We start from the raw sequence: 24097 nt of genomic DNA on the forward strand, positions 1-24097 counted from the left end.
AAAGAGGCCCTTCATGGGACACAGGGGAGTGAGAGAAAAAGGTGGCTATAAAAAGCACTTGGTACAGGAACAAGTGCTTTGGTGGAAAGGGTATGCCCCACTTTTTTTAAGACAATATAAATGCAAAGGGAGAAGAGAGTTTAGAGCATGACATGATAGACATCGGTGCAGTAAGATACCGCATTCAGAGGTGCTTGTCTGCAGACATGCAGTGAAGGTGCACGTACAGACAGTTAAAACTCAAGGAAGGTCCAGACACTTCAGCCAGTACAAAGGGGATGATGGCAGCGCCGCAGGCTGGCACTACGGGCATGCAGTCTTGGACACGGGCAGTGCCACAGGCAGCACGAGCAGGTAGGGCTGTGGCAAGGGAAGACTGGAGCGAGCCAGGTGCTTTGGCAGGTAGGCTTTGCCTCAGCTTTACCTTTCACATATATGCAATACAGTGGTTTGCTCTCAGACAAACAAACTGCGCTGCTCGGGTGGTGGTTAGCCTCTTGCCAAGTGAGGTACGCTCTTTCCCAGGTTTGAGAGCTGGGTAAGCTGTGCACACTGTATGACAGGAGACTTGCAGTCTGGTGTGTGTGTGAAGTAGCTTCCAGGTGAAATCCGGTGCAAAAGGGGTGACCGGCTATTGTAAGATACGCTGAGCCAAAAACCTGGGGAGATGAGACATGCCGTGATCTGGAGGACAGAAAAGAAATGGAGCAGAAAGCCTTGCCAAGAAACCTGCCGGTCTAAGCAGCAGGATGAGATCTGGCATCTCTGGGTAGGTCACAAGTTCAGAATTGCCGTAATAAGCCATCACCAGCTGCGCTGTGAGGGTCCACTTATGCCTGTGAGCTCCTGTTGCACTAATCAGCTGCACAAAACCTCAAGCAGTTGTGCAAGCTGCAGTGCACAAAGATGTGTCATCAGCTGCTGTACACTGCCCTCACCCTGCTCATTACAGTAAGCAATTTGGCAGCCATTGGCCAAACAAATCTGTCCGCTTGCCTTTAGGATAAATTATTTCCCCAAAATAATATAAATCACCAGGGCCCCTAGTTTAAACTGTTCTGGATCATTTTGCCTCTTCAAAGATAGCTGCAAAATGTCAGTGACGAAGGAATAGAGTTCAAGAAAGGAATCTTAGTTCTCGTCCCACACACACACTATCTTCTTGAAAGCCTAGGCAGATGCCATTGTTCTTGGCTGAATTTTCTGTGACATTGTTTATGGGCAAAACGCATCTTTCCCAGTGGAGAATGCTCCTCCCAGTGGAGGAGCTTGTCAGAGACCTCTGCAATGGCTCCAACTCCTCTTTCTCATAGAATTGTAGACTGCCAGGTTGGAAGGGACTTCATGGATCACCTGGCCCAACCTTTCTTGGCAAAAGCACAGTCTAGACAAGGTGGCCCAGCACCCTGTCCAGCTGAATCTTAAAAGTGTCCAATGTTGGGGAATCCACCACTTCCCTAGGGAGATTATTCCAATGGCTGATTGTTCTCGCTGTGAAAAATTTTCCTCTTGCATCCAGTTGGAATCTCCCCAGGAGTAACTTGTACCCATTACCCCTCGTCTTTTCCATGTGACTCCTTGTAAAAAGGGAGTGTCCATCTTCTTTACAGCCACTCTTAAAATACTGGAACATGGTGATAAGGTATCCCCTAAGCCTTCTTTTCTCAAGGCTGAACAAACCCCATTCTCTCAGCCTTTCCTCATAGGGCAGGCTTCCCAGTCCTTGGATCATCTTTGTGGCCCTTCTCTGGACCCTTTCCAGCCTGTCCACAGCTTTTTTGTATAGCAGGGACCAAAACTGATCACAGTATTCCAGGTGTGGCCTGACAAGCGCTGAGTAGAGTGGGATAATGACTTCTTTATCTCTGTTGGTGATGCCCGTGTTGACACAACCCAGCATCCTGTTGGCTTGCTTTGCTGCAGCAGCAGCTGAGCTTGACATCCACCAGGACCCCCAAGTCCCTTTCCACAGAGCTGCTCCCCAGCTGGCTAGATCCCAGCCTGTGCTGCACTCCTGGATTATGTTTTCGCAGGTGCCAGACCTTACACTTGTCCTTATTGAACTTCAGAAGGTTCTTGTTAGCCCACCCTTCCAGCCTATCCAGATCTTCCTGCAGGGTGGCTCTCCCTTCTGAAGTATCCACTTCCCCACTCATTTTGGTATCATCAGCAAACTTCTTCAGGGTACACTTGATCCCATCAACCAGATCACTTATGAAGGTATTTTTTTTATATATGGAAGCAGTTAGGAACCCTCTTCAGCACCCCCTGGAAGAACAGCTGGTTATCCATATGATGAATGGTCCATAAAACTGGCATGCTATGCTCTTTGTGTAAGAGTCCTGGTCTATATACTTCTATCCTGATAGAGAAACATCTCCAGTAACATAACAACCAATAAATGAGGCTCTAAAAGGTTTTAGTCTCAGGACAAGTGGCATGAGATGTGTAGCACCGGGCAGAGCAATGAGCAGGGAGAAGAGGACCTGTGCTGACAGCTTTGCAGGTCCCTGACTGCATTGTAACATGTCAGAACTGATTCCGCACTGGGGGCACACTAGGAATCAGATCCAACACCGCTGAGATCCTCGTAGCCGTGTCTTGGCAGCAGGGCTGAAAGCTGCCCAGCACCATGTCAGGCCATGGGCAGTGTCTGTGACACTGGCTGTACTGCAGGTGGGGACAGCACGGGAGACGTAGCTCGGCTTCAGTGGGAACCACTGCAGTCTGGGGAGGCTCAGACTGCGGGAGGTGGACAGCAGAGGAGAAAAACAACCAGGAGAAACAACCTGCCAAACAGCAGGACTGACAGCAGTTCTGCCGTGTGATGGCTAGCCTGGGGAGGCAAACGAGCAGCCCTCTGGGAAGAGGAATTTCTGGCGCCTGGAGCTGTTCCGTGCAAGCCTGGAACCTGTAAAGATGACAGATACCCCGAGGGTCCTGTCCTCTGTCGCTGCCAGACATCAAGCTGCCAGGTTACAGCGAGGATTCTCACATCAGTCTCCCCGTGCGTGGCTTCACACTCACCTGCTTACACACACAGACAGGCCTGCCAAGACTTTCTGTCTATAATCTGATTAGGAGCAATAACATGGATTAAAATAAGAGCATGTGTGTGAGGAAAATGACGTAATTGCTGCTAAGGACACCAGCGTTTCTTTTACAGCTGACAGCTCGGCACCACGCGTCTCTCAGAGGTGTCTTGGGACCACGCTCTCCAGGGAAGGGAACTGGGTGTTTGCTGCAAACATCAGCTTGCCATATGTAGGAGAAACGCTGTCTCATAATGGGAGGGCTCAGTTTGGGAGATGGATGCTGGAGCCACTAGGTAGCCCAGAGTAAATCACTGGAGTGCCTGGAACATTCTAATCCATAAATTTTAGCACAAAGGGTGCTGCAGACAAATCTTTGAGCAGGACTAGCTGACGGCCGGGCAGCTGTGGGGCCAGCGTCTGTGCTCCGCTGCATTGCACACCAGCAAGCAGAGGACAGTTGCAGCCAGCAACAGGTGTAGCTGATGCTGCAAAAATGTTCATTTCCCACAGCTGAGGAAAGCCCACATTAAACTCAGTCAGGAGGAAATTTTCAGACAGAAGCAGCTTGTGAGATCTTTTCCACTTTCTTCGGCTGTGAAGCTGTCGGTTCTTGGCAAGCAAGAAAGGACAAGAAATGTAGAAGTATGTTAAGTATTTGCTAGAACATAACACTTTGAAATCAACAGACCTAAATAACTTGCATTACGCAAAGCAGCTTTTGTTAAAGCCGTATTCTGAGACAGACTGAAAGAGCAACTGCTGCCCCACTCAGCAACCGCTCTTGGTCAGACCAGGATCCAGTACAGGAACGGAGCAAGCATCTTTTCCCACCAAGGATGCGCAGCCTGCTCGCTTGCTCCAGCCCTCCGACCACCCTTGCTGCCACTCCCTGGACCTTTTCCAGTTTGAGAAGAGGACCATAAGGAGGTTCTCTTTTGTCCTCCACTATTGCCTTCACTCCTTTTCCTAGCACTTGATTTGCTTTTTGACCATCCCTGAGAACTGAACTGCCATTTGCATAGAAACAGCTGTCATCCCCTGGAGATCTGACCCCTGAGTGGCAGTGGTCGGCTCAGAACTCATCACTTCACAGGCAAAATGTGAAATGGGTGCCCCTTTCCATTTATTTACACTGAGTTTATCCTGCCCCTGTAACACACAGTACTGCGATGTCCTGCTGCAGCTCCTCAGAGCTTAATTAGCTGTGTTAGTTAGTTCAGTGCTGTGAATAGACTTTCTTGCCTCCCTCTCTGCCACAGTGCGTCCAGATCGCTTATGCACAGGCTGACCAGCAGTGGTCCCTGCAGGGGTCTCTGTGGGACTTCCCTGGTGACCTCCTTCCGCAGGGAAAAACAACCCTTCTCCCCTGCTCCTGTTCTTTACTCGGTCACTTCCCAACAACGGACTTGTCCCCTTTCTCCACGGTACCAGTCGCTCCTCGGCAGCTTTTGCCGAGGGACCTTGCCAAGGCAAGGAAGATGTTCTGCCAGGCACCCTGTGCCTACACCGCGTGGCTGCTTCGGGGACCTCTCCCAGCTCCCCACTGGCAGCCAGACTGAACCTCCCTGGTAGCACTGCTCGCAGCTGGCCACTGCCACAGCACAGCTGGATTTGCCATCTAAGGGCATATGGCAAGAAAGGCCCTGGAAAAATATCAGAGGGGCTGCTCTTACATGACAATCCTTCAACGGGCTTCAGTTTTCAGCATCTGCAACAGCTTAGTCCCTTAAACGTGGCAGATGGGAGATCCACATTAACTATAAGCCAAAGAGGAACTGCACTGCAGTGGTCCCTTCCCCTTCCCTTCCTCCAGCTCCTGCATGCTGGTAAATGCAAGGGCAGATGATGTATGGTGCCAAGAGCTTGCAAGTATTTGAAAGAGACGATAAACAAAACAAAACAAATGGCCCAAGTTCCCTCTTTTTTGTCAAATCCATCTGTTGTCACACAAAGCCATCCCAGCAGCTTCTCCTGACCCCAACTGACTCAGAGCAGCGCTACAGTGTGAAGCAGCTGTGGACTGTGCCGGCACAGGGTGCAGCGGCCAGCAGGAGCAGCCATCGGCACGTGGGTTCAGCAGGAGACAGATGCCAGTGCGGGTTTTGCATCATCGTGGTAAGAGGTAAACCAATACTGGGTCACTGAGAATTCAGAAAAATGCACCAAAGTTTACTTAATCGTAGCCAGAACTAGAGCCTAACATCAAACGTATGTTAAGCTTATGCTCTTTTATTTCTGTTGTATAAATGTTTCCAGTCTCTGCAACACAAAACCCAAACGCTCACTGCACCAGAAGGAAGCGTGCTGCTTTCACGTGAGCCCGTCTCTCGCCTATGTCAGCTCCGGGCCGGCCAAAGCTGGGATGTGCCATGCCCTGTGCTGCCCAGCAGTGCCCGAACCGGCGGCACTGCGTCGGGGGCTCCACGGCAGCACCACACCCCAGCAGCGATGGCTGCTCTGCACTGGCTCCTGCACCGGGGGAAGCACTGGCGAGGCCACATCTGGCCCCACGTGGGGCTGCAGCCCCTGGCCCATGCTGGCAGTGAGCCCCTCAGCAGCAACTCTGCCGTGGCAGCCCCCAGCCATGGCAGGGGGTCCCAGCGTGCGGTGAGCAGGGTCACCAGCCTCCGCGGGCTGGGCTGCCGGACCCAGGGAGAGGAGGGCAAAGATGTCTCAGCCGGTGGCTGTCCCTTGGGGAGGTGGCAGTGCCAGCTGGCTTCCAGCCCCAGCCGCCTGCATGGGGCTGGAGTAGAGCGGGGCATGGGGCATCTCCTGGGCAGAGCGCCGGTGTGGGCACCCAGCGCCCACACTCCACCGGCATCCGTCAGTCCTTGCCAGCGAGACAGGAGCTGGAGCGGCAGCATGTGCCGGTCAGGCGCAGGCCGAGGCTGGGTGTTTACGCAGTTGCCAGCAGAGGCAACGCCCCGCGGACTCCGCGCCTGTCACCATCGCGAATGAGTGGTTTGGGCCACTTAAAGAATCACCGTCAAGGGTATTAGCAAAAGTGATGCAATAGGAGTTTGTAAAAGTGCGACTTCACAAAGTTGGATGGCAAGGTTCGCTCTATTACTTAACACGTGGATGAAGTGTACAAAGGAAGTCAAGTTGGAATCAAACTAGAATGATTTATGCAGAGACCGAACACACAAAAGGGTAGGGGAGCCCCTCCCATTGAGTCACAAGGTTCAGGGAAGACCCCCTTGCTTTCTAAACTCCTGAAGGACCTTAGGTGTGGCTGGATCCACTCCTAGTCCCAGACTTGGGCAATGGTTTATGTTTTAAGGGATTATGTATGTGCACCAGCAGCCATCTAAGATTCATCCACAGTTTAAGGATCACAAGATTTAGCAGCACTTAATCCTTGACTAATTTAACATTTACAAAGTGATTCAATAGTATTTACTACAATCACAACAGTGACTTAATTATAGAGTTGAAAGGGCAATATTTATACTATACCTACTATCAGATACCCAGGTCAATTCACACACGCAGGCAGACAGACACTAAGAGATAGATATAGATATATACAAACAGAGGTATACCTGTTAAAAATTACCCTTTCATTCAGTGAAACATTCACGTCAAATGCCTCAGCATTTCTCAGCAGGCAAAGGGTTGAGCTTCAATGGGCAAAGGGTATCAGCCCAGGTCCCGTTGTCAGCTTTCGGCAGCGGTCCTCCGATTTTTGCAAACTGGAGAGTCCACGAGCTCCAAGAAGCGTCCCCCTCAGTGGGAGATGCTGGTCACAGCCCGCTGCGGTCCAGGAGAGCTCAAAGGGCCTCGCTTGGGACCGCTGTTTATCGGTTTGTGAGATGACTGGCTTTGGTCTGTGTAATTCCATTCTAGCCATTAATTCTTGTCAGGCAATGACAAGAGTGAGTCACAACGCAGGCAGCAGGAGTCTCGGGTACAGATCCAGGCAACAGGAGCCCCAGGTGCAGTTGGGGGGTGCCTAATTGTCCTGACTCACTGTACTGTAGTTGGGATAAGGAAGTACTGGACTGTCACAACTCGCTGCACAAGAACACGACATTGGCTGGTCCTGACGTTGCAGCGTGGCCCGGGGGGCTGTACCACTGCACCAACACTGCCGGCGTGCCCTGCACCACCCGGGAACGCACTCGGCCTCGGTGGCTGGACCTGGCAAGCCCTGACCCGCCACAGCCTTGAACTAACCCCACTCTGAAGCCCACCGGGTTCAGCTGCCTCCACCACCTCCTTGCTGTACCCAGGGTCAGACCTGGCTGTGCTCCACGAGGATGGTTCTGCTGCCTCACTGAGGAAGGACTCGTACCCGCAGAGCCGTACTCTGCAGCCTGTTCTGATGCCAACAGCCAAAGTGGGGACAAAAGGGCTCCCGGAACGAGCAACGCCAACCCTGCGCCCCAGGGAGGGCGGCACTTGCCCCCATGGGGTGCACCGCCCAGGAGGGACCAGCAGGGCCAGGGCTCTACTCACCCTCACGACACATTAACAGCAAAACGTTAATGAAAAAATGTTTTATTAGCACTAGGAAACCATTTCCTTGCAATACTAGCGCCCCAGGTCTGGAGCAGGAAAACCCAGCGCAGGAGCTGTTAGGACACAGTTCAGGAGGGAACTCCCCTGGCCGGAAGGGCAGACACTGCCATTTCTTTTTTGGTGCCCTCCGCACCCCCCACCAGCCCCAGCCGGCACAGAACAGGCTTGGCCACTGCCAGGAGGCTCTCGATGCTGACGCTCTAGAGGACGCAGATGCTCAAGGCCAGGTCTGGGCGCAGAGTGGATCTGCGGCTCCGGACCAGGGCTGCCGGCAGCACGTGGAGGCCCAGACCACGCCACAGTGCCAAGACGTTACTTCTCCCGCCGGTAACATGGGGCCCGGCTCTGTCCTGTTGCCACCCGGCCCACCGCTGCCGTCGTTGGAAGGTGCGACCCAGGATGACAGCCGTGCTACGTGCCAGCACCCGGAGCCCCTTGCGAGGGTCCGCCAGGGCCCGGAGCTGCCAGCGGGTCAGGAGCGGTTCCTGGTCCCCCAGCCCCCGGCAGGGCAGGCGTCACCGCCGCCGCTGGTCCCTCCGTGGCCGAGATCTGGGACGCCTGGGCTGCGCTGGCCTCATAGTTGGAAGCGCGGCGCTGCACGAGGGAGGGCATCAGCGCCACGTAGGCGCGCATCAGGCGGTGGTTGGCGTGGACCAGCTTGCCGGCGCAGCTCTCGAGGCACGTCTCCTGTGGGACGGGGAGGATCAGAGCGGCGAGGGGGGCTCCGGCCGGGGCCTGCCCGCCGGACCGTGGGCTCTGGCCGCCCCCGGGCAGCCCCGGGGCCTCACCTCGCGCCCGGTGAGCAGGCGGTAGTTGAGATTGGAGACGCAGTGGCGGAAGCAGAGCTCGGTCATCCGATTGTAGACCAGCAGGAAGTCCCGCAGCTGGAAGAGAGGCGGCACCGGCACACGCTCACCCCGGGACCCCCGCCAACCCGGCCCCCCTCCCCGCAGCGCCCGGGCCCCCACCAGCCCAGCCGGCCCGACCCCCCCCCCCGGGCCCCCAGCCGAGCCCCCGCCAGCCCCGGCCCCGGCCGCCCTCACGCTGCGGAGCTGCTGCTGGTGCTCGGCGCCCGGCTCCATGCCCCGGGGGAGGAGGGGAGGCTGCCCGGCCCTGCCGCCCTCGGCGGGGCCGCGCCAGCCCGGGCCGCCGGGGCTCCGAGGCGGCGCTTCCGGGCGGGAAGGGCTCTTCCGCCCGGCGGCGCCGCCGCCCGCCGGTGACGCTATGTCCGGCCCGTCTCCCGGCGGCCCCTGCTGGCGGCGGTGACGCGGCTTCCGGCGCGTCCCGGGCCGAGGCGGAGCGGGGCTCCCGAGCTGCGGGCGGGGGGCCGGGCCGGGGGCACCGGCGGAGGAAGCGGGGCCGCCGGGTGCCCGGGAGGGCGGGCGGGTGCCCGGGCAGGTGAGCCTGGCCTGCGGGGTGGGGGGGGCCGCCGGGGGCCGGGCGCTCCCCGGGCTGCCCGCCGTCTCCCAGCGGAGAGCCCTTGGGCGGCCGCCGGCCCCGTCTCCTCCCGTGCGCTCGTCTCCCCGCGCCGGGGCCGGGGCTGTTGCAGGGGCCGTTCCCCAGCTGCGGGGGCTGCTGGCCGGGGTGGGGGGGGGTGCCGCGTCGTCGGCACACAGGCCTCGTCCCCTCCAGGCAGGGCAGGGCCCTCTCCCGGGGGTCCAGCCGCCGTCGGGGCTGCGGCCCCGCCAGGGCAGGCGGCTAACGGCCCCGCTGGGGTGCCCGGAGCCACCTGCCCGGGAATGTGCTCGGACCGGTCTGGGCGCAGCGGGGCCCTCGCTGCTGCTCCTCCCTCCGGTGCGCGGCCCGGCTTGCCGACGTGGCTCTTGGCTCCCTTTTCCCGGGCTCTGGGCCAGGAGCTCATCTGCTGCAAAGCCCCGGTTGTCCCGGGGCATGGTCTGCCACCCAGCCGGGACAGACGGACCGCTGCTGCACCCCGGAGATCCGTGAGGGGCGGGGGAGAACCATCTCTTCTCCAAAACGTGCGAGCCGTGGGCTGAAGGGGCGGGAGGGGACGCGCCAGCCGTGCTCCGGTACCGTGAGCCGGAGCTGGGGCTGGCTCCTCCGGGATGTGCGGCTCTGCCAGGAGCGTTCTGGGAGCCAGGAGGCCACGGGCAGGGCCGGGGCGGCGTGTCCCGAGGGAATGCCGTGCCGTGCCGTGCAGCGGCCGCAGAGACTGCTCGGTGCACGCGGCTGCCAGCGTGGGTCCAGCTGCCTGCTGTCCTCCGCCTGCTCTCTGGCCATCGGGAGCTCAGCCCAGGCCTTGGCCCCGTGGGCTCCTGGCCTGGGAAGCCCGGGATTTCCCTGGCTGGGTGAAGCCCCGGGACCCCAGCTGCACGGGGGTGGTCTCTGTCTCTGCCTGGTCCCCAGGCTCCAGCAGAGCGTCTGTGTCCTCGCAGGCCCTGAGGATGTCGGACGGGATCATGAGCAAGGCCGCCACCATGGAGATCCCCATCAGCAGCAATGGGGACACGGGCAGCCTGCCAGAGGACGACGGCTTGGAGCAGGTTTGTGGCTGGGGCCGGGTGGGGACGTGCCAGACCCTGGGATGTTGGTTTTTGGGCTGTGTGGGGTGGGCAGGGCAGGGCCGTGCCGCTCTGCCCCAGGCCCTCTGCGTCAGGGCCGGGCCGTCCTCTCAGCCGTGAGTCCCGGCTCTGCGCCTCAGCTGCCTGTGCTCCTCCCTCCGCTCCAGGACCTGCAGCAGGTGATGGTATCGGGGCCCAACCTCAATGAAACCAGCATCGTCTCTGGCGGCTACGGGGGCACGGCTGAAGGCATCATCCCCACCAGCACCATCAAAGGTAGGCTGGACCGCGGCACAGGCTTGCGTGGATGGGGCTGGGGCAGTGGGGGAAAGCTGGGGCTGCCTGCCGAGGGCAGTGCTGCTCCTCACGTGACGGCAGAGGTGGGATGGAGAGGCTCCATCGTGGGAAGGAGGCCACAGCTCGCCTCACCACCCTCCTGTTCCCCGTCGAGCTGTGGGAGCCTGCGGGGAGGGAGGTGTGCTGCATGGGCCACAGGGCCCGGGAGCCTGGTCCCTCTGTTGGGGCACGGCCTGCGGTGGTGCCAGGCAGGGAGCGCTGGCCCCCGGCCGGGCCTTGCGGAGGGTCCTGTGCACAGGCAGAAGCTCTGTCTCGAGCCTCAACCATTCGGTACAATGCCTCCTCCTCGGGATGGCGGCTCCTGCCAGTGCAAGGCGGCTCCTTCCCTTTCTTCCCTGGCGGGCTTGGGCTCTGCTGATGGGCTGGTGGAGCCTGGCTGCCTGGGACTGGAGGGGCTGCCACCCCCTAACCCCGCTCCTCTGGTGCTCCCCGCATGCCATAACTAACAGGGAGGCTGCACGGGGTGCTGTGGGAGGGCTGGGCCCTGGGTGCTCCCCTCTCTTGCAGGTGTGGGGCCTCCCGCTGGGGAGGGCCTGGCCGGTCATGTGGGGGACCCCGGGGCCACAGGCAGTGGCTTGTGGTGCCTGGGCTTTACAGCATGCTGACGCACAGCAGCTCTCAGGCTCTTCCTCCGGTGGTGAGGAAAGACTCCGGTGTCCCACCTCTTCTCTGGTCCTGGGGAGCTCTGGGGATGCGCCGGTGCCGGTGGTTGTGCCGGGGATGGCCTGCCCGTGGTGGGACAGGGCAGGGCGGCTCTGAGCCCTACTCTCTCCACTCATTTCCTTTTCTCGTTGCTCAGGCTGGTCCTGGGGTTGCGGGTGCTCCTGACGGCAAGGCCCAGCTGCGAGCGTCCTGCCTGCCAGGCAGCGGTGTGGGCAAGAGTGCCACAGCCCCAGGGCCCTGCTGCTCCCCGCACCCCTCAGGGAGCTCTGCCCAGGCACGGGGCAGCGGTGGCCCAGTGGGTCCATGGTGAGCGTTGGTGGTACTGGGCTGGGCTGGGCCAAGTTGGCACTGCCGAGGCAGCTCTGGTGCAGCCGTGTCTCTCGCCCTCTGTCCCTCATGGTCCTATTTCACACGAGTCTCTGTCCCCTGACTTGCCCCAGTGGGCTCTTCCGCAGCAGACAGCTGCTCCGTGCTGTGCTAGGCTTGAGTGAGTGGATTTGCACAGGCAGAGAGGATGTGTGCATTTGCTCCCAGCCTGCTGTGCCGAAGAGCAGCACGAGCAGGTGGCAGAAGGAGGTGTGTGCTGTGGTTGCTGTCCCTCTTTGTCTGTCACGCTGGGCCTGTCCAGCTCTCGGCTCACGGGGCACAGTGACCCCAGCTGATGGGACAGAAGGAGTGGGGAGGGAGCACCTGGTGCGGGAGGTATCCGTCTGGCAGCCAGCCATGTCTTGTGATTTCACGTCACACTCATCTGCTCCCCTTGCTCTCCCCTGCTGCCATCCCGCCTGCACACTCATCCTCTGTCCTGGCTGTTCCTGCCCCCGTGCCCGTCACACCGCCCCATCTCCTCTTGCCCCTCTCTGCTCAACACCTGCCAGCCCCTCCATTTCCAGGCTGTCTTGTCCAACCTCACCCACCCCGAGGACCATCCGTCTCCCCCAGTGCATCTGCCGCCAGCAGGATGGCCAACCAGGCTGGTGCTTCCGCAGGTACTGTGGCCACCCAGCCCCTGGCTGGCGTTCTATGGCCCCTCCCACCTGGGCTTGGGTCCCTCACCCCAGGTTAGGGTGCCTGCTTAGTGCTGGGGTCCCTCAGAGCACAGAGACTTGGCTGCAACCCCACATAGCCGCCAGCGTGCAGGCAGGCGAGCCCGATGCTGTGGGAGGAAGACCAGCACTCGCCTCCCCCAGCAGCCACAGCAAGGTCTTGGTCTGGGTGCTGGGGGGGAGAGGATGGCGCTGCCAGGGTGCCGGGCAGCTCAAAGGTGAGATGCAGATGGAGCCTGGCTGTGCAAGGAGCCCCCGCGGGTTGCCTCCCCCCGGTGCTGCCAGTTGCCTCCTCTCTCCTGTGGCCTGCTTGGTGAGGAGAGGTGTCAGGCAGGACGCTGCTCTGGGCTGAGAGTAGCACGGTGTAGCACGGAAGGCGCTGGGGCCCCGTCTGCAAGAGGAGGGGTGGCTGGGCTGGCGACGAGGTAGGCTGGGGTCAGTGCCTTCTCCTGTGAGGTCAGCTGCCACTGCTGCCAGCGCCGGGGCCCTGCGTGGGACCCCTCTGGAAGGGCTCATAGGAGCAGGTTCCCTGCTGCGTGCACGAGGTGTCGCTTCATGATGCCTGCAAGCCAATTAGGCACGCAGCAGTGCAAGATGGGCTGGAGCCTGTTAATGCTGCCGGCTTGTACCCTTGCTGCTGGTGGGGGAGAGCTGTTCCGGACCGGGGCCTGAGCAGGGCGAGGTGCCCAGCGCTGCACCACAGCAGGTGCAGTGGCAGCTTCCCAAGCAGGGCTGGGTGCTGCCTGGACCACAAACCTGTTGTGCATGGGCTTTGTTGAACCCCAATGCAGCCCTGTGGCAGTCCTGCGCTCCTCCCAGTGCCCTGAGCCCTCTGGGTGCAGCCGCAGTGCCCCGCTGTGAAGGCACTGTTGGTTTTGGGTGAGCAGCCTGGCCTGTGCCCTCACGGGTGCTGCTGCCCTGCTGCGCTGATGCCGCGTGGGGCTGTGTCTGTTCCAGGCTCTGGGCTGCACCAGCCCCACCCCAGCCCAGCCGTCGGAGGAGAGGAAGTTGTCCGTGGCATCGCCGTGGAGAAGTTTGACATTGTCAAGAAATGGGGTATCAACACGTACAAGGTGAGCTGCTTCCCAGGACCATCGGGATGGCCTGGCTCACTGCCGGGGCCGCCGTGCAGCAGGCTGAGAAGGGTTGGGCCAGCCCCTGCACTAGGGGCGAAGGAGCAGCGGGAGGTGGAGGATGCATCTGGGGATCTCCCCACAGAATTTGTGGGGACAGCTGTGCTGCAGCTGCCTGCAACAGCAAGGAGCCCTTCCCGTTGGCCAGGGACCTGGGGCCTCCTGATGCCTTCCTCCCTTGCCCTGCAGTGTACCAAGCAGCTGATCTCGGAGCGGTTTGGCCGGGGCTCCCGCACTGTGGACCTCGAGCTGGAGACGCAGATTGAGCTGCTCCGGGAGACAAAGCGCAAGTACGAGTGTGTGCTGCAGCTTGCACGGGCTCTCACCAACCACTTCTACAGCCTGGTGCAGACACAGCATGCCCTGGGGGATGCCTTTGCGGACCTCAGCCAGAAGTCTCCTGAGCTGCAGGTATGCCCACGGGGGAGGTGGCACCTGCCTTGCCTCTGCCTGTGCTGCAGCCCCTCGTGCCTGGGGAGGAGACCTAGAGACCCAAATCAACCTTGGGCTCTGCAGCATGGCCGGGGGCAGCTCTCTGCTCCGCAGCACCCCGGGTGTGTGAGGAGAAGCAGGAGGAGGCTGGGGATAACAGTGCTCAGCGAAGGCTGCGGGGCAGGGGAGAGCGTGAAGGGCCGTGTCCCAGCACCTCCTTGGAGCACCCAAGGCCAGGCTGATTCTGGGCTTGTGGGAGGAGAGAGGGGGCCTTGCTGGTATGGACCCTGACTCGTCCTCCTCTCCCAGGAGGAGTTTGGTTACAACGCAGAAACGCAGAAACTGCTCTGCAAGAACGGAGAAACACTACTGGGGGCTGTCAACTTCTTTGTCTCCAGCATCAACACGCTGGTGAACAAGACCATGGAAGACACGCTCATGACGGTCAAACAGTATGAGACAGCCAGGTAGAACGGCAGCGTGGCCCGCAGGCCGGGTTCCTGATGGGTGCCGGGCGTCCCCGGGGGGGAATTGCGGAGCCGCAGTGTAGCTCCGACACTGGCTGTCCCTGCACAGGCTGGAGTACGATGCGTACCGCACAGACCTGGAGGAGCTGAGCATGGGCCCTCGGGATGCTAGCACCCTGTGCCGGCTGGACGCAGCCCAGAGCCAGTTCCAGAGCCACAAGGACAAGTACGAAAAGCTGCGTGCTGATGTGGCCATCAAGCTCAAGTTCTTGGAGGAGAACAAGGTGGGGAGGGCCATGGGGCTGGGAAGGGGCCATGGGGCGCAGAGTGGGGGTCTGCTGTGCACGTGTTGTGTCCCTTGGCCATGCTGCCTTGCAGCCGCCCCCCTGACATCTCTCTTTGGGCGGACAGCACCTGTGAACAGGGAATGGCAGGGGAGCGCCCATCTCTGCCCACCTCTCGCTGTCATGGCTGCTGCCGTGTGGCCTTCTCCTGGCTTTCAGGGCTAGCTTTTGGGAGCTGCTGGCAGCAGCTCCAACCTCCCCCTCCTGCACTGGGTGGGTGCCGTGTCTCTGCTCCCTGCCCTTTCTCTGGGTGCTGGGCAGCGGAGCTGGCTCGCTGCAGGCTGACCCCTCCTGCTCTTCCCAGATCAAGGTGATGCACAAGCAGCTACTGCTCTTCCACAACGCCATCTCTGCCTACTTCGCTGGGAACCAGCAGCAGTTGGAGCAGACCCTCAAGCAGTTCAACATCAAGCTGAAGACCCCGGGTGCTGAGAAGCCCTCCTGGCTGGAGGAGCAGTGAGCCGCCCCCTCTGCCCCCCACGTGCTCTGGCTGGGGGCACTATGGACCTGAATTCCGACCTCTGCCCGCTGGCGCGGGGCCGGGCCGCGTGCTCACGGAGAGAGCAGGGGACGCGGCCTGGGCCCTGCTGCAGCTGGGCTTCGCCCACCGGGCATGGGGGGGCCTGGTTTGGGGGGGGAATGGGAGGCTGCAAGCGGGGCCCTGGTCCTGCCTGGGGAGAGGAGCCCAGAGAGGCCGGGGCTCCCCCATCCCACATCTCCCCCTTGGGGCAGAGCCCAGCCCTGCCCAGCTCATCCACGCTCCCTTAGCACAGACCCCCCTGGCATGACGGCCGGGAGCCCTCCCTGCCTCCTGGCACCCTGGGGGGCAGCAGACCCCTCCTTCGCTGGGGACTTGCGCCCCAGACCCCACCACATGCCTTGGGTGGGGTGGGACACTCCACAGCTCTCCCTCTGCCTCCCCTGGGACAGGACGGGAGCGTGCCCCCCCCACCGGGCCTCCTCCGTGGGGCTCCCCACTCCCTGGGGCCCAGCCCAGGAATACCCCTGCCCTGCGGCAGAAGTGTTCGATTCCAAATGAAGACGAAGCTATGGAGGGATGGCACCCGGACGGCCGGGTCCCCTCCCTGGCCCGGGGGGGCTTGTGGCTTCCCAGCCCCCGCGGCTGGCAGCAGGGGCTCCTGCTTTCTTTCCCAGCTTTGGGGTTGCTCCGTCTCCCTCCTGGCTGATCCCTGGTGTTTCCCAGGTAGCTGCTCTTGCACTCCCTCCCCAGCTGAACTGGGGGCCGCCCCCCCCCCCAGCCTCACACTACACTCCCCCATGCGCAGGGTGAGCCATGCCGGCTGCTTCCAGGGCCGCGCTTGCCGGGTCTGGTGGGGGGCCCATCCTGGGGGCTGGGGGGGACCCCGCGCACTGCTGCTAGCGAAGTGTGGGCAGGTGGGTGCTGGGCAGATGCGGGTCCTCTTGCCACCCTGATGCTTCGGCCCTGTTGGGGCCACCGGGCTGCGGGGACTTCAACCAAGGACCAAACGCTGGCCGCGTCCCGGGCAGGTGCATGTGCATGTCTGTCTGCGTGTGCTGAGGGTGCGTGTGCCATGCACGGCGGGGCTGGGGCCTCGGCCAGCGTCCCAGGGGCCAGAGCTCTGTCCTGCTCCAGCTGAGTGTTGCTTCCAGCCCTGGCCACATGCAGCACTTGGGCACTTTCTCCTGAGACAAAACAGTTTGTTTTTCTTGCTAATTTAATCCCTGGTAATTTAATGTCTGGATCTGACACCCCCCCCTTTCCTGGTGAAGGTCTGACCCCCTCTTCCCTCCCAACTTCTGTAAGACTCCAGAATAAAGCGGTACAGATTGCTTGTGTGTGTGCAGAGCAGTGGGCCGGAGCCCCCCCTGGGCTGGAGGCTGATTTGCCGGGGGGGGGGGGGGGGGGGGGCGGTGAGGCTGGCCCTGCCGCAGGCTACCATCCCCTGCCGCTGCCCTCCCGGGGGCCAGAGCCAGGTGGGTCTGGGGAGGCAGCAGAGCTGCCCTGCGGGCAGCGGGGGGCCACACTGCCCAGTGCTCTCCCAGCCCAGCTGCAGGAGCTGTGTCCCCCTGCCTGGGCTGCCGGCACCGCAGCAAGGGGCCAGGGCCACTCTGTGCCGGGAGCTGGCAGCCGGAGGATTGAGTGGTGAGCAGGACCACTTGATCCTGCTTGTGCTCGGCCTTGCCCAGATCAGCAACTGTGTGGGAATGTCTCTCAGGGGGCTCGGGGCTCCACCAGCCCTGCGGTGGGATCGTGGCTGCCTGGGGCCAGCAGGAGACCATGAGACAAGCCCCAAACCGTCCCCAAAAGAGGCAGGGATGCCCTGTGCCATGCCCCGGCATTGGGTTTAGACAAGCAGCTGCTATTGGAAGAGCCCAGCTGTGGGATGCTGGACCTTGAGGAGGGCACTGGGCCAGGGCAGGGGGGGAAATTGCCTCCGGGGGGGGCTGCAGGTGCCCTGGCCCCTGGCTCAGGAGGGCGGGAGAAGGCTCTGGGGGAGACTCCTGCTCATCCTAAGGTCTTCCCTGGGCATCTGCCGCGGTTGGCCGTCAGAGTCCTGGGGCGACGAGCCTTCGCTCTGATCCCCCGCAGCCGTTCTCACCCTCCTGAAGCACCGGCAGGGATCGGTACCTGGCTGCCGGGGCAACTCTGCTCCAGCCTGGGATGCGAATAGGGAAGACGCTGGGGAGTAACCCCGGGAGAGGGGGCTCGTTCCTCAGGGACGGGCGGGACCGGGGAGCTGTCTGTCGCCACAGTCTCACTGGCAGCACCGGGCTCGGAGGGTCCCGGGGGCCGCCGCCGCGGGGCGGGCGCCTGCAGCGGGGCCGCGTTTCCCTTCCCCGGGCGCGGCTCCCGCCGGGTGCCACGGCCCCGAGGAGGGCACCGGGCCGGGTACCCGGCCGGGTTACCCGGGGCTGGCTCCCCACGTCTGCACCGTGGCCCCGGCGCTCCCCTCCGCCGCCAGCCCCGACGGGGACGGAGACAGGGCCGGGGCGGGGCCGGGGCGGGCCGAGCCGCCGGAGCCGCGGGGCGGCCGGTGCTCCGTCCCGTCCCGTCCCGGCCATGGGCTCCCCGCGCCGCCCCGCGCCGCCGCCGCCGCCGCCCCCCCCGGGGCCGCCCCCCCCGGCGCTGCCCTCCCCGCCGGCGGCCGCGCAGGGGGGGCGGCTGCGGGCACTGCACTGGGAGCCGGTGCCCGCGGCGCGGGTGCGCGGCCGCCGCTCGGTCTGGGCTCCGCGGGCCGCCCCGCCGCGGCTGGACCTGCCGCGCCTCCGGCTGCTCTTCCGAGAGCCCCGCGGGGCCGCCCCGGGGCAGCGCCCGCCGCCCGCGGTGAGAGCCGCGTCGTCGTCCCCCCCCCGTCCCGGCCGAGTCCCCCCCCCGCGGTCCCTGACCGCCCCGTGCCTGCCCCCCCCCAGGCCGCGCTGCTGGAGCCCAAGCGGAGCCTCGCCCTCGGCGTCTTCCTCAAGCAGGTCAAGCGGTGAGCTGAGCTGCCCCCGGGCACCCCCCGGATACCCGGCCGACACCCCCCGGACACCCCCGGGGGACATGGTCCCATCCCTCCAGAGAGACACCCCCCCCCGGCAACCTGCACCCCCCCAGGAACTGACACCCTGGGTCCCGCACACGGAGGGACCCATGTGTGTGTGTCCCCGGGTCCAGCCCGTGGCGGGGGGGCAGAATGAGAGCTATCCCCAGGGGTCCCAGCATGGGGGATGTTGCGGGCACCTGCTCCCCTCCGGGGTCCCGCACACAGGTGGGGAATAGGGGCTCCTGCTGCCCTGTGCACCCAGGCATGGATGTGGGGGGGTCCCTGCCCCCCACCATGCCCACTGCAGGGGGTCAGGGAGGTGTCTGCCCCCCTGGGAGGGATGGGGGGGTCTGCTGGCTGCTGGGGGTTTGTTACCCCATCAGGCGGCAGAGCGCTGCCCATGTGGCCGGGCCAGGGGGTCACCCATGTCTGACACGTCCCCCCAGGCCTGTCCGCCAGATCGTGCGGGACATCCAGGAGGGTGTCGGGGCGCCCTACGGTGCGGAGAAGCTGCTGGAGCTCTCCCGGATGCTGCCCAGTGCCACAGAGGTGAGGGCTGGGGTGGGGGTGGGGGGTGGGGCCTGCTGCCCCCCTGACACCCCTCTCTGCCCACAGGTGGCCCGGCTGCGGTCCTTCCCCGGCAGCCCCCACCAGCTCGCTGACCCTGAGCTCTTCATGCTGCTGCTGACAGAGGTGCCCAGGTAGGAGCTGGGGGGTCCCCTGTACGTGGGGGGTCCCGTGTGCCGGGGGGTTCCCATGCCCCCACCTGCTCACCCCACACTCGCCCCCAGCTACACCCAGCGCCTGGAGCTGCTGGTGCTGAAGGAGGACTTCTTCCCCCGGCTCACCACCCTGCGCAGCTCCATCCAGACCCTGACGGATGCCGCTGTCGGTGAGTGACACTGTGGGGTGCGCCAGGACTGTGGCGGGGGGGCACCGTCCCTGTCCCCACTTACCCCTCGGCTGCTCCCCAGAGCTGCTGGAGTGTGAGGAGCTGCACACCATCCTCCACCTCATCCTGAGCGCCGGCAACTACCTGAACTCGGTGAGCCCATGGTGCAGGGGGCCTGCGGCCCCCCTGGTCCCCCCCCCCAGCGCAGCAGGGCTGCAGCGACTCCCCCACTCCACTCCCAGGGCGGCTATGCTGGCAGCGCCGCCGGCTTCCGCCTCGCCTCACTGCTGAAGCTGCCCGACACCAAGGCCAACGAGCCGGGCGTGGACCTGCTGCACTTCGTGGCGATGGTGAGCACCGGTGGTGCTGTGGTGTTTGGCCTCCCTGCACTGCTGGGGGCCATGGCCGGATTAATTGCTGGGGGAGCTCGTTCTTGGCAGAGCATTGGGTCCGTGCCTGGAGCGGGCTTTTCCCTGATGTGGGTCTGAAACAGAAGGTGTTCCCTGTGCACCCCCTTGCTCCTCTCCCTGGCCCTCAGGTCTGCTCCAGGCATGGCCGCGATGGGCAGGGCCTCGTCCTGGTCCCCTGCCCACTGTCCCTGTGGCAGCATCTGCCGTCCCCGTGGCCCTTCTCCGGGCAGCAGCTGGCACGCGAGTGCCTGGCTCCGTCCTGGGCTGTGGCTGCCAGCCCACACAGGGAGCGTGGCCTGGCCGAGCCGTGCTGCCCTGGGAGGCGCCGGGCTCTGCGGCAGCTCCTCTGCCCACCGGCTGCTGAAGGCCCTGGGCCAGCCTGGCCACGTGGGCCTGTTGCCTCCAGCTGGCGTGCCACCACTGGGCTGTCCCCGGCTGCCTCCTGCTGCCCAGGAGCCGCGGGGTGCAGCCAGAGTGGGGCTCGCCGGGGGATCCCCATGTCTGCGGGCACCTGCATGTGCCCGGGGAGACCCTGCTCCCTCCCCTACCCTGTGCAAGGTCGCTGACTGCACTGCCCCGGCAGGGATGCGCCCAGCCCGCATGCGGGGGAGGCTGTTTTCCCTGGCAGACGAGCTCCAGTGCCGTTTTTCCCATGCTCGCCCCTGCTCTGCCCAGTGGCAGCTGCACTTCTGCCTGCAGGGAGCCGGCGCTGCCGCCTGCAGCGTGCTCCATCCTCTCCCTTCTGCCCTCCTGCCCTTGGCACCGGCTTGTCCCTCCTTGACCGGGTCTGGACCTTCCCGTCACCGCTGCCACAGTCCCCCCCAAAGGCCCGTGTGCCTTCAAGGACGTTTTTGTCCTTCCCGGTCAGTGCGGGTGTTGGTCCAAGTCACTCCCGCAGCGACCTGGCAGCACGTCTGGCTGGGGATGCATGCCCCGGGCTGGCCCCAGCCCTGCCAGGCAAACGGAGAGTTACCTCTGCCGTTCCCCCGAGGTCTGGCTCTCCAGCGCGGGCAGCTCTGCTGGGGCCCTGGGGATGCCCCCAGCCCTGTGGGGGCTGCTCGCTGCCCCTCTCACCCACAGGAGGCGGCCAGAGTGGAGAAGAGCCTGCTGGAGTTCCCTGGCAAGCTGCGGCACGTGGGCCCAGCCTCGCGGTAAGGGCATCCCCGCGTCCCAGAGCCGAGCGGGGACCCTGCCCCACGGGGTGGCACCCGCCGGGGGTGGGAGCGGAGGGGCAGGAGGGGTCCCAGCCGCGGGCGGCATGGCAGGGAGGGGGGGCAGAGGGGAGTGGAGCGTCAGGATGGGTGACCCGTGTATCCCCGCAGGATCGAGGTGGCGGAGGTGGAGGGGGAGCTGCGGCAGCTGGCGGGGCGGCTGGAGGGGGCCCGGAGCCTGGGCACGGGGGGGCTGGGGCCGCAGCTGCAGCCCTTCCTGTGTGCGGCCGAGGAGGAGCTGCGTGGGGCGTGGGATGCGCTGGAGCGGATGCACGGTGCCACGGCCACCACCCTCGACTTCTTCTGCGAGGACACGGCGCCTGGCGGCCTGCAGGACCTGTGTGCCATCCTGCACGGCTTCGCGGGACGACTCCTCACCGCTGCACAGGTACCGGCCCTCGCGCCCCCATTACGTGTGGGGCCGGTGTTGGCTCTGCCACCCCACGCCTGGCCAGCCCCGACCCGCCTCTGCCCCGCAGGAGAACCGGGTGCGGGAACAGGCGCAGCACCGGCGGCAGCAGCTGGAGCGGGAGCGGCTGAAGCGTCGTTCCATCGCCACGTGCTCCGCGTGGGACGTGGCTCCCCGGGACGTGGGGCCGTGTGGCCCCTTCCCGCTCACACCCCAGCCCGGCCGGCACGGCCTCCGCTCCCCGCGCCCCAGCTCTGAGCCCTGCCTGGCCGCCCCACGGGGGGATGACCCCCTTGGCTCCCCCGGCCCCCCAGGCTGCGGGAGCCCCCGCCTGCCCCCAGCTCTGCAGAGTCCCACCTGGCTGCCCAGAGCCCCCCTGGCCCCACTGCGGCGGCACACGGCCCCGGCACTGCCAGCCCTGCCTGAGGTGGGGGGCTGCGACCAGCCCTCCCCAGGCGCCCCGTCCAGCAGGCAGGGGGGGCTTTTCGAGTCTGGCCCCGAGCTCTGCCTGCCCGAGCCGCCCCCCCCGGCCACAGCCTCAGCCCCCGCCAGCCCCACGCCCTTCTTCAGCCTGGCCAGCCTCTTCCAGCGGAGCGGGGCCCAGAGCAGGTCAGCGTGCCCCCAGCTGCCCCCGGCTGCCCCCCCCGAGGGCTCTGCCCTGCTGGGCTTCCTCTGGCGCCTGGCGGGCGGGAAGGGACATGGAGCCCCCCCCAGCTGAGGGGCTGCGGGGCCGGGGCTGCTGGGCCGGGCTCTGGTTTTATCCTTCCCCATGTCCCTGCTCCTGTCTGGTTTGTTGTGATAATAAAAATCTGAGAATCTCCCCGGCCTCCTGCTCCCTGGGTGGTGGCCACACTCTGGGTGTGTCCGCCGCCCCGTGTTGTCATCACGCGAGGCCGTGGCAGCACCCGGCCGCCTGCGTCAGGCACGGCACAGCGCGGTGCTGGCCCAGCTGCCTGGGGGGCCCCGTGGCTGCAGCTCCCCGCCCGCCGCCTCCATGCTGCGGCTTCGTGGCCTTGCCGCAGCGCCTGGTGCTGCCGCCGCATCAGCCGCGTCCCCTGCCCGGTGCTGCCCCAGCGCTGGCCCGGGGCCGTGTCCCCGCCGAGCGGGCCCTCCGCCGGCCCCATCACTGTGCCCTTTGTTGTTGGGCTGGTGCCGGCCGTGCCAGGCGGCGCAGAGGCGGGTGGTGCAGGACCCTGTCCCCCGTGGGAGCTGTTCCCCGGGCTGGCCACCCCCTGCCCCAGCCTGGCCCAGCCACTCTGTGGGGCTGCTCATGCCGTCCCATCACCGTGGCCCGGCCAGCACCGTCACGACCCCAGTGCTGGTCCCTCCTGTCCTGGCAGCCTGTCCCAGGGGGCCATCGTGGGGTGGGGGGGGTGCAACCCAGCCTGAAGCGTGATCAGGGAGGGGAAGCAGAGCCAGGCGGGGGCCAGGCTGGCCGGGGACACCGGAGGTTGCTGGTCCAACCTCCTTCTCGAAGCAGGGGCAGCTGTGGGGTCAGACCAGGCTGCTCACAGCCTCATCCAGTAGCATCCTGAAAAGCTCCAAGGAGGGAGGCTGCACAGCCTCTCTCGGCAACCTGCTCCAATACTGGATGGTCCTCACAGGGAAAAAGCTTTCCCCGGTGTCCAGCTTGAAGTTCTCATTTCCACCGATGCCTGTAGTCTCTTCTTCTCTTGTTGTGCACCACTGTGAAGAGCCCAGCTCTGTTTCCTCGAGAAGCTCACCATCGGTGCTGGCAGCTTGCTCTTAGGTCTGCAGCCTTCTCCCCTGAAGGCTGAGCAAGCTCCGGTCCCTCAGCAGCTCCTCACGGGGCAGGTGCTCCAGCCCCTAACGGGCGCAGTGGCCGCCCCTGAACTCGCCGCAGTTTGTCAAGGTCTTTCCTGTACTGGGGGCCCAAAACTAGATGGGGTGTCTAGATGTGGTTTAGCAAGGGCTGAGCAGAGGGGAGGATAATGCCTGCCCTCGACCTCCTGGCTGTGCCCTGTTTGCGCAGGCCAGGGTGCTGCTGGGCTCTCCTTGCTGCCAGGGTGCGCTGTGGCTCATGTCCCGCTCGCTGCCCACCCAGGCCCCCAGGACATTTTCCCCGGAGCTGCTTCCCCAGCCTGGCAGTCCCGGCCTGTGCTGTTGCAGGGGTGCTCTGCTTCCCGGAGCAGGACTTGGCGTTTGTCCTTGCTCAGTTTTGTGCGGCTCCTGTCGGCCCATTCCTCCCTCCTGCCCGAGGCCCTGGGGGTGCAGTCCTGCCCTCGAGCATGCCAGCTGCTTCCCCCTCACCAGGCTGGTGTCATCTGTAACCTTGATGAGCTTGCCCTGGGTCATTGCTGAAGATGTTAAGCAGGAGAGGTCCCTGGGCTGGTCCCTGTGGTGCTCCGCTTGTCACCTGCCTCCAGGCAGAGCACAGCTCATGAACCACCACGCTCTGAGCCCAACCCTCCAACCTGTTTTTTACCCACCTGGTTGTCCAGCCCTCCAAACAGTAACATCCTGCCCTGGGTACGAGGATGGTGGGAGAAGGTGCCAAAAGCTTCGTTACAGCCATGGCCATTGTCACCAGTGGCCGTCACCCGCAGCCCCTGTCGCTGTGCCACGCAGGGCAGACAGGGCGGTCAGGGGTGACTTCGCCCCGGTCACCTCCCGGGACCCTGCTCGGCCGTGGCGGTGGTGCCATGCTGGCGTGGCCCTGACGGATGGAGATGGTGTGAGGCAGGAATGCCGCCTGGCCGGTTCCTCCACGAGGTTGGGGACAGCCCCCCCCCAGGGCCACTGCACGCGGCCACCCACAGGCAGCGCCCGCTTGGGGACCCTGGGACCTGGGGACCCCGCGTGCGCCGGCGGTCCTGCACCATGGCTGCTTGCATGCTCGCACAAGGGTGTGCGCACACCCCGGGGCCCCCACGCCCGCAGCGTCCCTGGCCCCCGTCCGCCCGCCCCCGCGCACCTTCCGGCACCTCTCCCACACCGGGCACCCGGCAGCAGCACGGGGCCTGGCCAGACCCAGCCGCGGTGACACCGGAAAGATCCTGCCAGGCCCCTCTGTCCCTCCTGCCGACCGCCGGGGGCCCGTGCCACAGGGGGATGGCTCCGGCAGGCAGGTGAGTCCGCGTGTGCTGGGGCGCGTGCCGGGGCGTGTGACGGGGCGTGTGGCGTGT

The 24097-nt window shown here is 64.1% G+C and overlaps 3 protein-coding genes across 7 annotated transcripts; 2 read left to right on the top strand and 1 right to left on the bottom strand.

The window, feature by feature from the left end:
• Positions 1-7522: 7522 nt before the first annotated feature.
• On the bottom strand, positions 7523-8764 carry TIMM10B (translocase of inner mitochondrial membrane 10B). The gene is made up of 3 exons (XM_052812794.1): positions 8603-8764; positions 8348-8443; positions 7523-8246 (listed from the first exon to the last, which is right to left on the bottom strand). The coding sequence occupies exons 1-3, from the start codon at positions 8639-8641 to the stop codon at positions 7971-7973; spliced, it is 411 nt and encodes a 136-aa protein (XP_052668754.1). The 5' UTR covers positions 8642-8764; the 3' UTR covers positions 7523-7970.
• Positions 8765-8814: 50 nt separating this feature from the next.
• On the top strand, positions 8815-16333 carry ARFIP2 (ADP ribosylation factor interacting protein 2). 5 transcript variants are annotated; one of them, XM_052812789.1, is made up of 9 exons: positions 8815-8957; positions 9956-10063; positions 10222-10357; positions 11980-12090; positions 13105-13220; positions 13470-13691; positions 14022-14179; positions 14289-14463; positions 14828-16333. In XM_052812789.1, the coding sequence occupies exons 2-9, from the start codon at positions 9965-9967 to the stop codon at positions 14981-14983; spliced, it is 1173 nt and encodes a 390-aa protein (XP_052668749.1). In that variant the 5' UTR covers positions 8815-8957; positions 9956-9964; the 3' UTR covers positions 14984-16333. The 5 variants fall into 5 exon arrangements, with proteins under 5 accessions (XP_052668749.1, XP_052668750.1, XP_052668751.1 ...); XM_052812790.1 differs by having other exon boundaries at positions 8817-8957; positions 10249-10357; XM_052812791.1 differs by lacking the exon at positions 11980-12090 and having other exon boundaries at positions 8817-8957.
• Positions 16334-17658: 1325 nt separating this feature from the next.
• Positions 17659-21759, top strand: LOC128153551 (FH2 domain-containing protein 1-like). Its single transcript, XM_052812986.1, has 10 exons — positions 17659-17830; positions 17917-17978; positions 18476-18578; positions 18645-18730; positions 18821-18921; positions 19004-19074; positions 19164-19271; positions 20412-20482; positions 20654-20930; positions 21022-21759. The coding sequence occupies exons 3-10, from the start codon at positions 18558-18560 to the stop codon at positions 21667-21669; spliced, it is 1383 nt and encodes a 460-aa protein (XP_052668946.1). The 5' UTR covers positions 17659-17830; positions 17917-17978; positions 18476-18557; the 3' UTR covers positions 21670-21759.
• The last annotated feature ends 2338 nt before the right edge of the window (positions 21760-24097 follow it).

This window comes from Harpia harpyja, chromosome 17 (assembly GCF_026419915.1).
Source record: "Harpia harpyja isolate bHarHar1 chromosome 17, bHarHar1 primary haplotype, whole genome shotgun sequence".
NCBI classification, from domain to species: Eukaryota; Metazoa; Chordata; class Aves; order Accipitriformes; family Accipitridae; genus Harpia; species Harpia harpyja.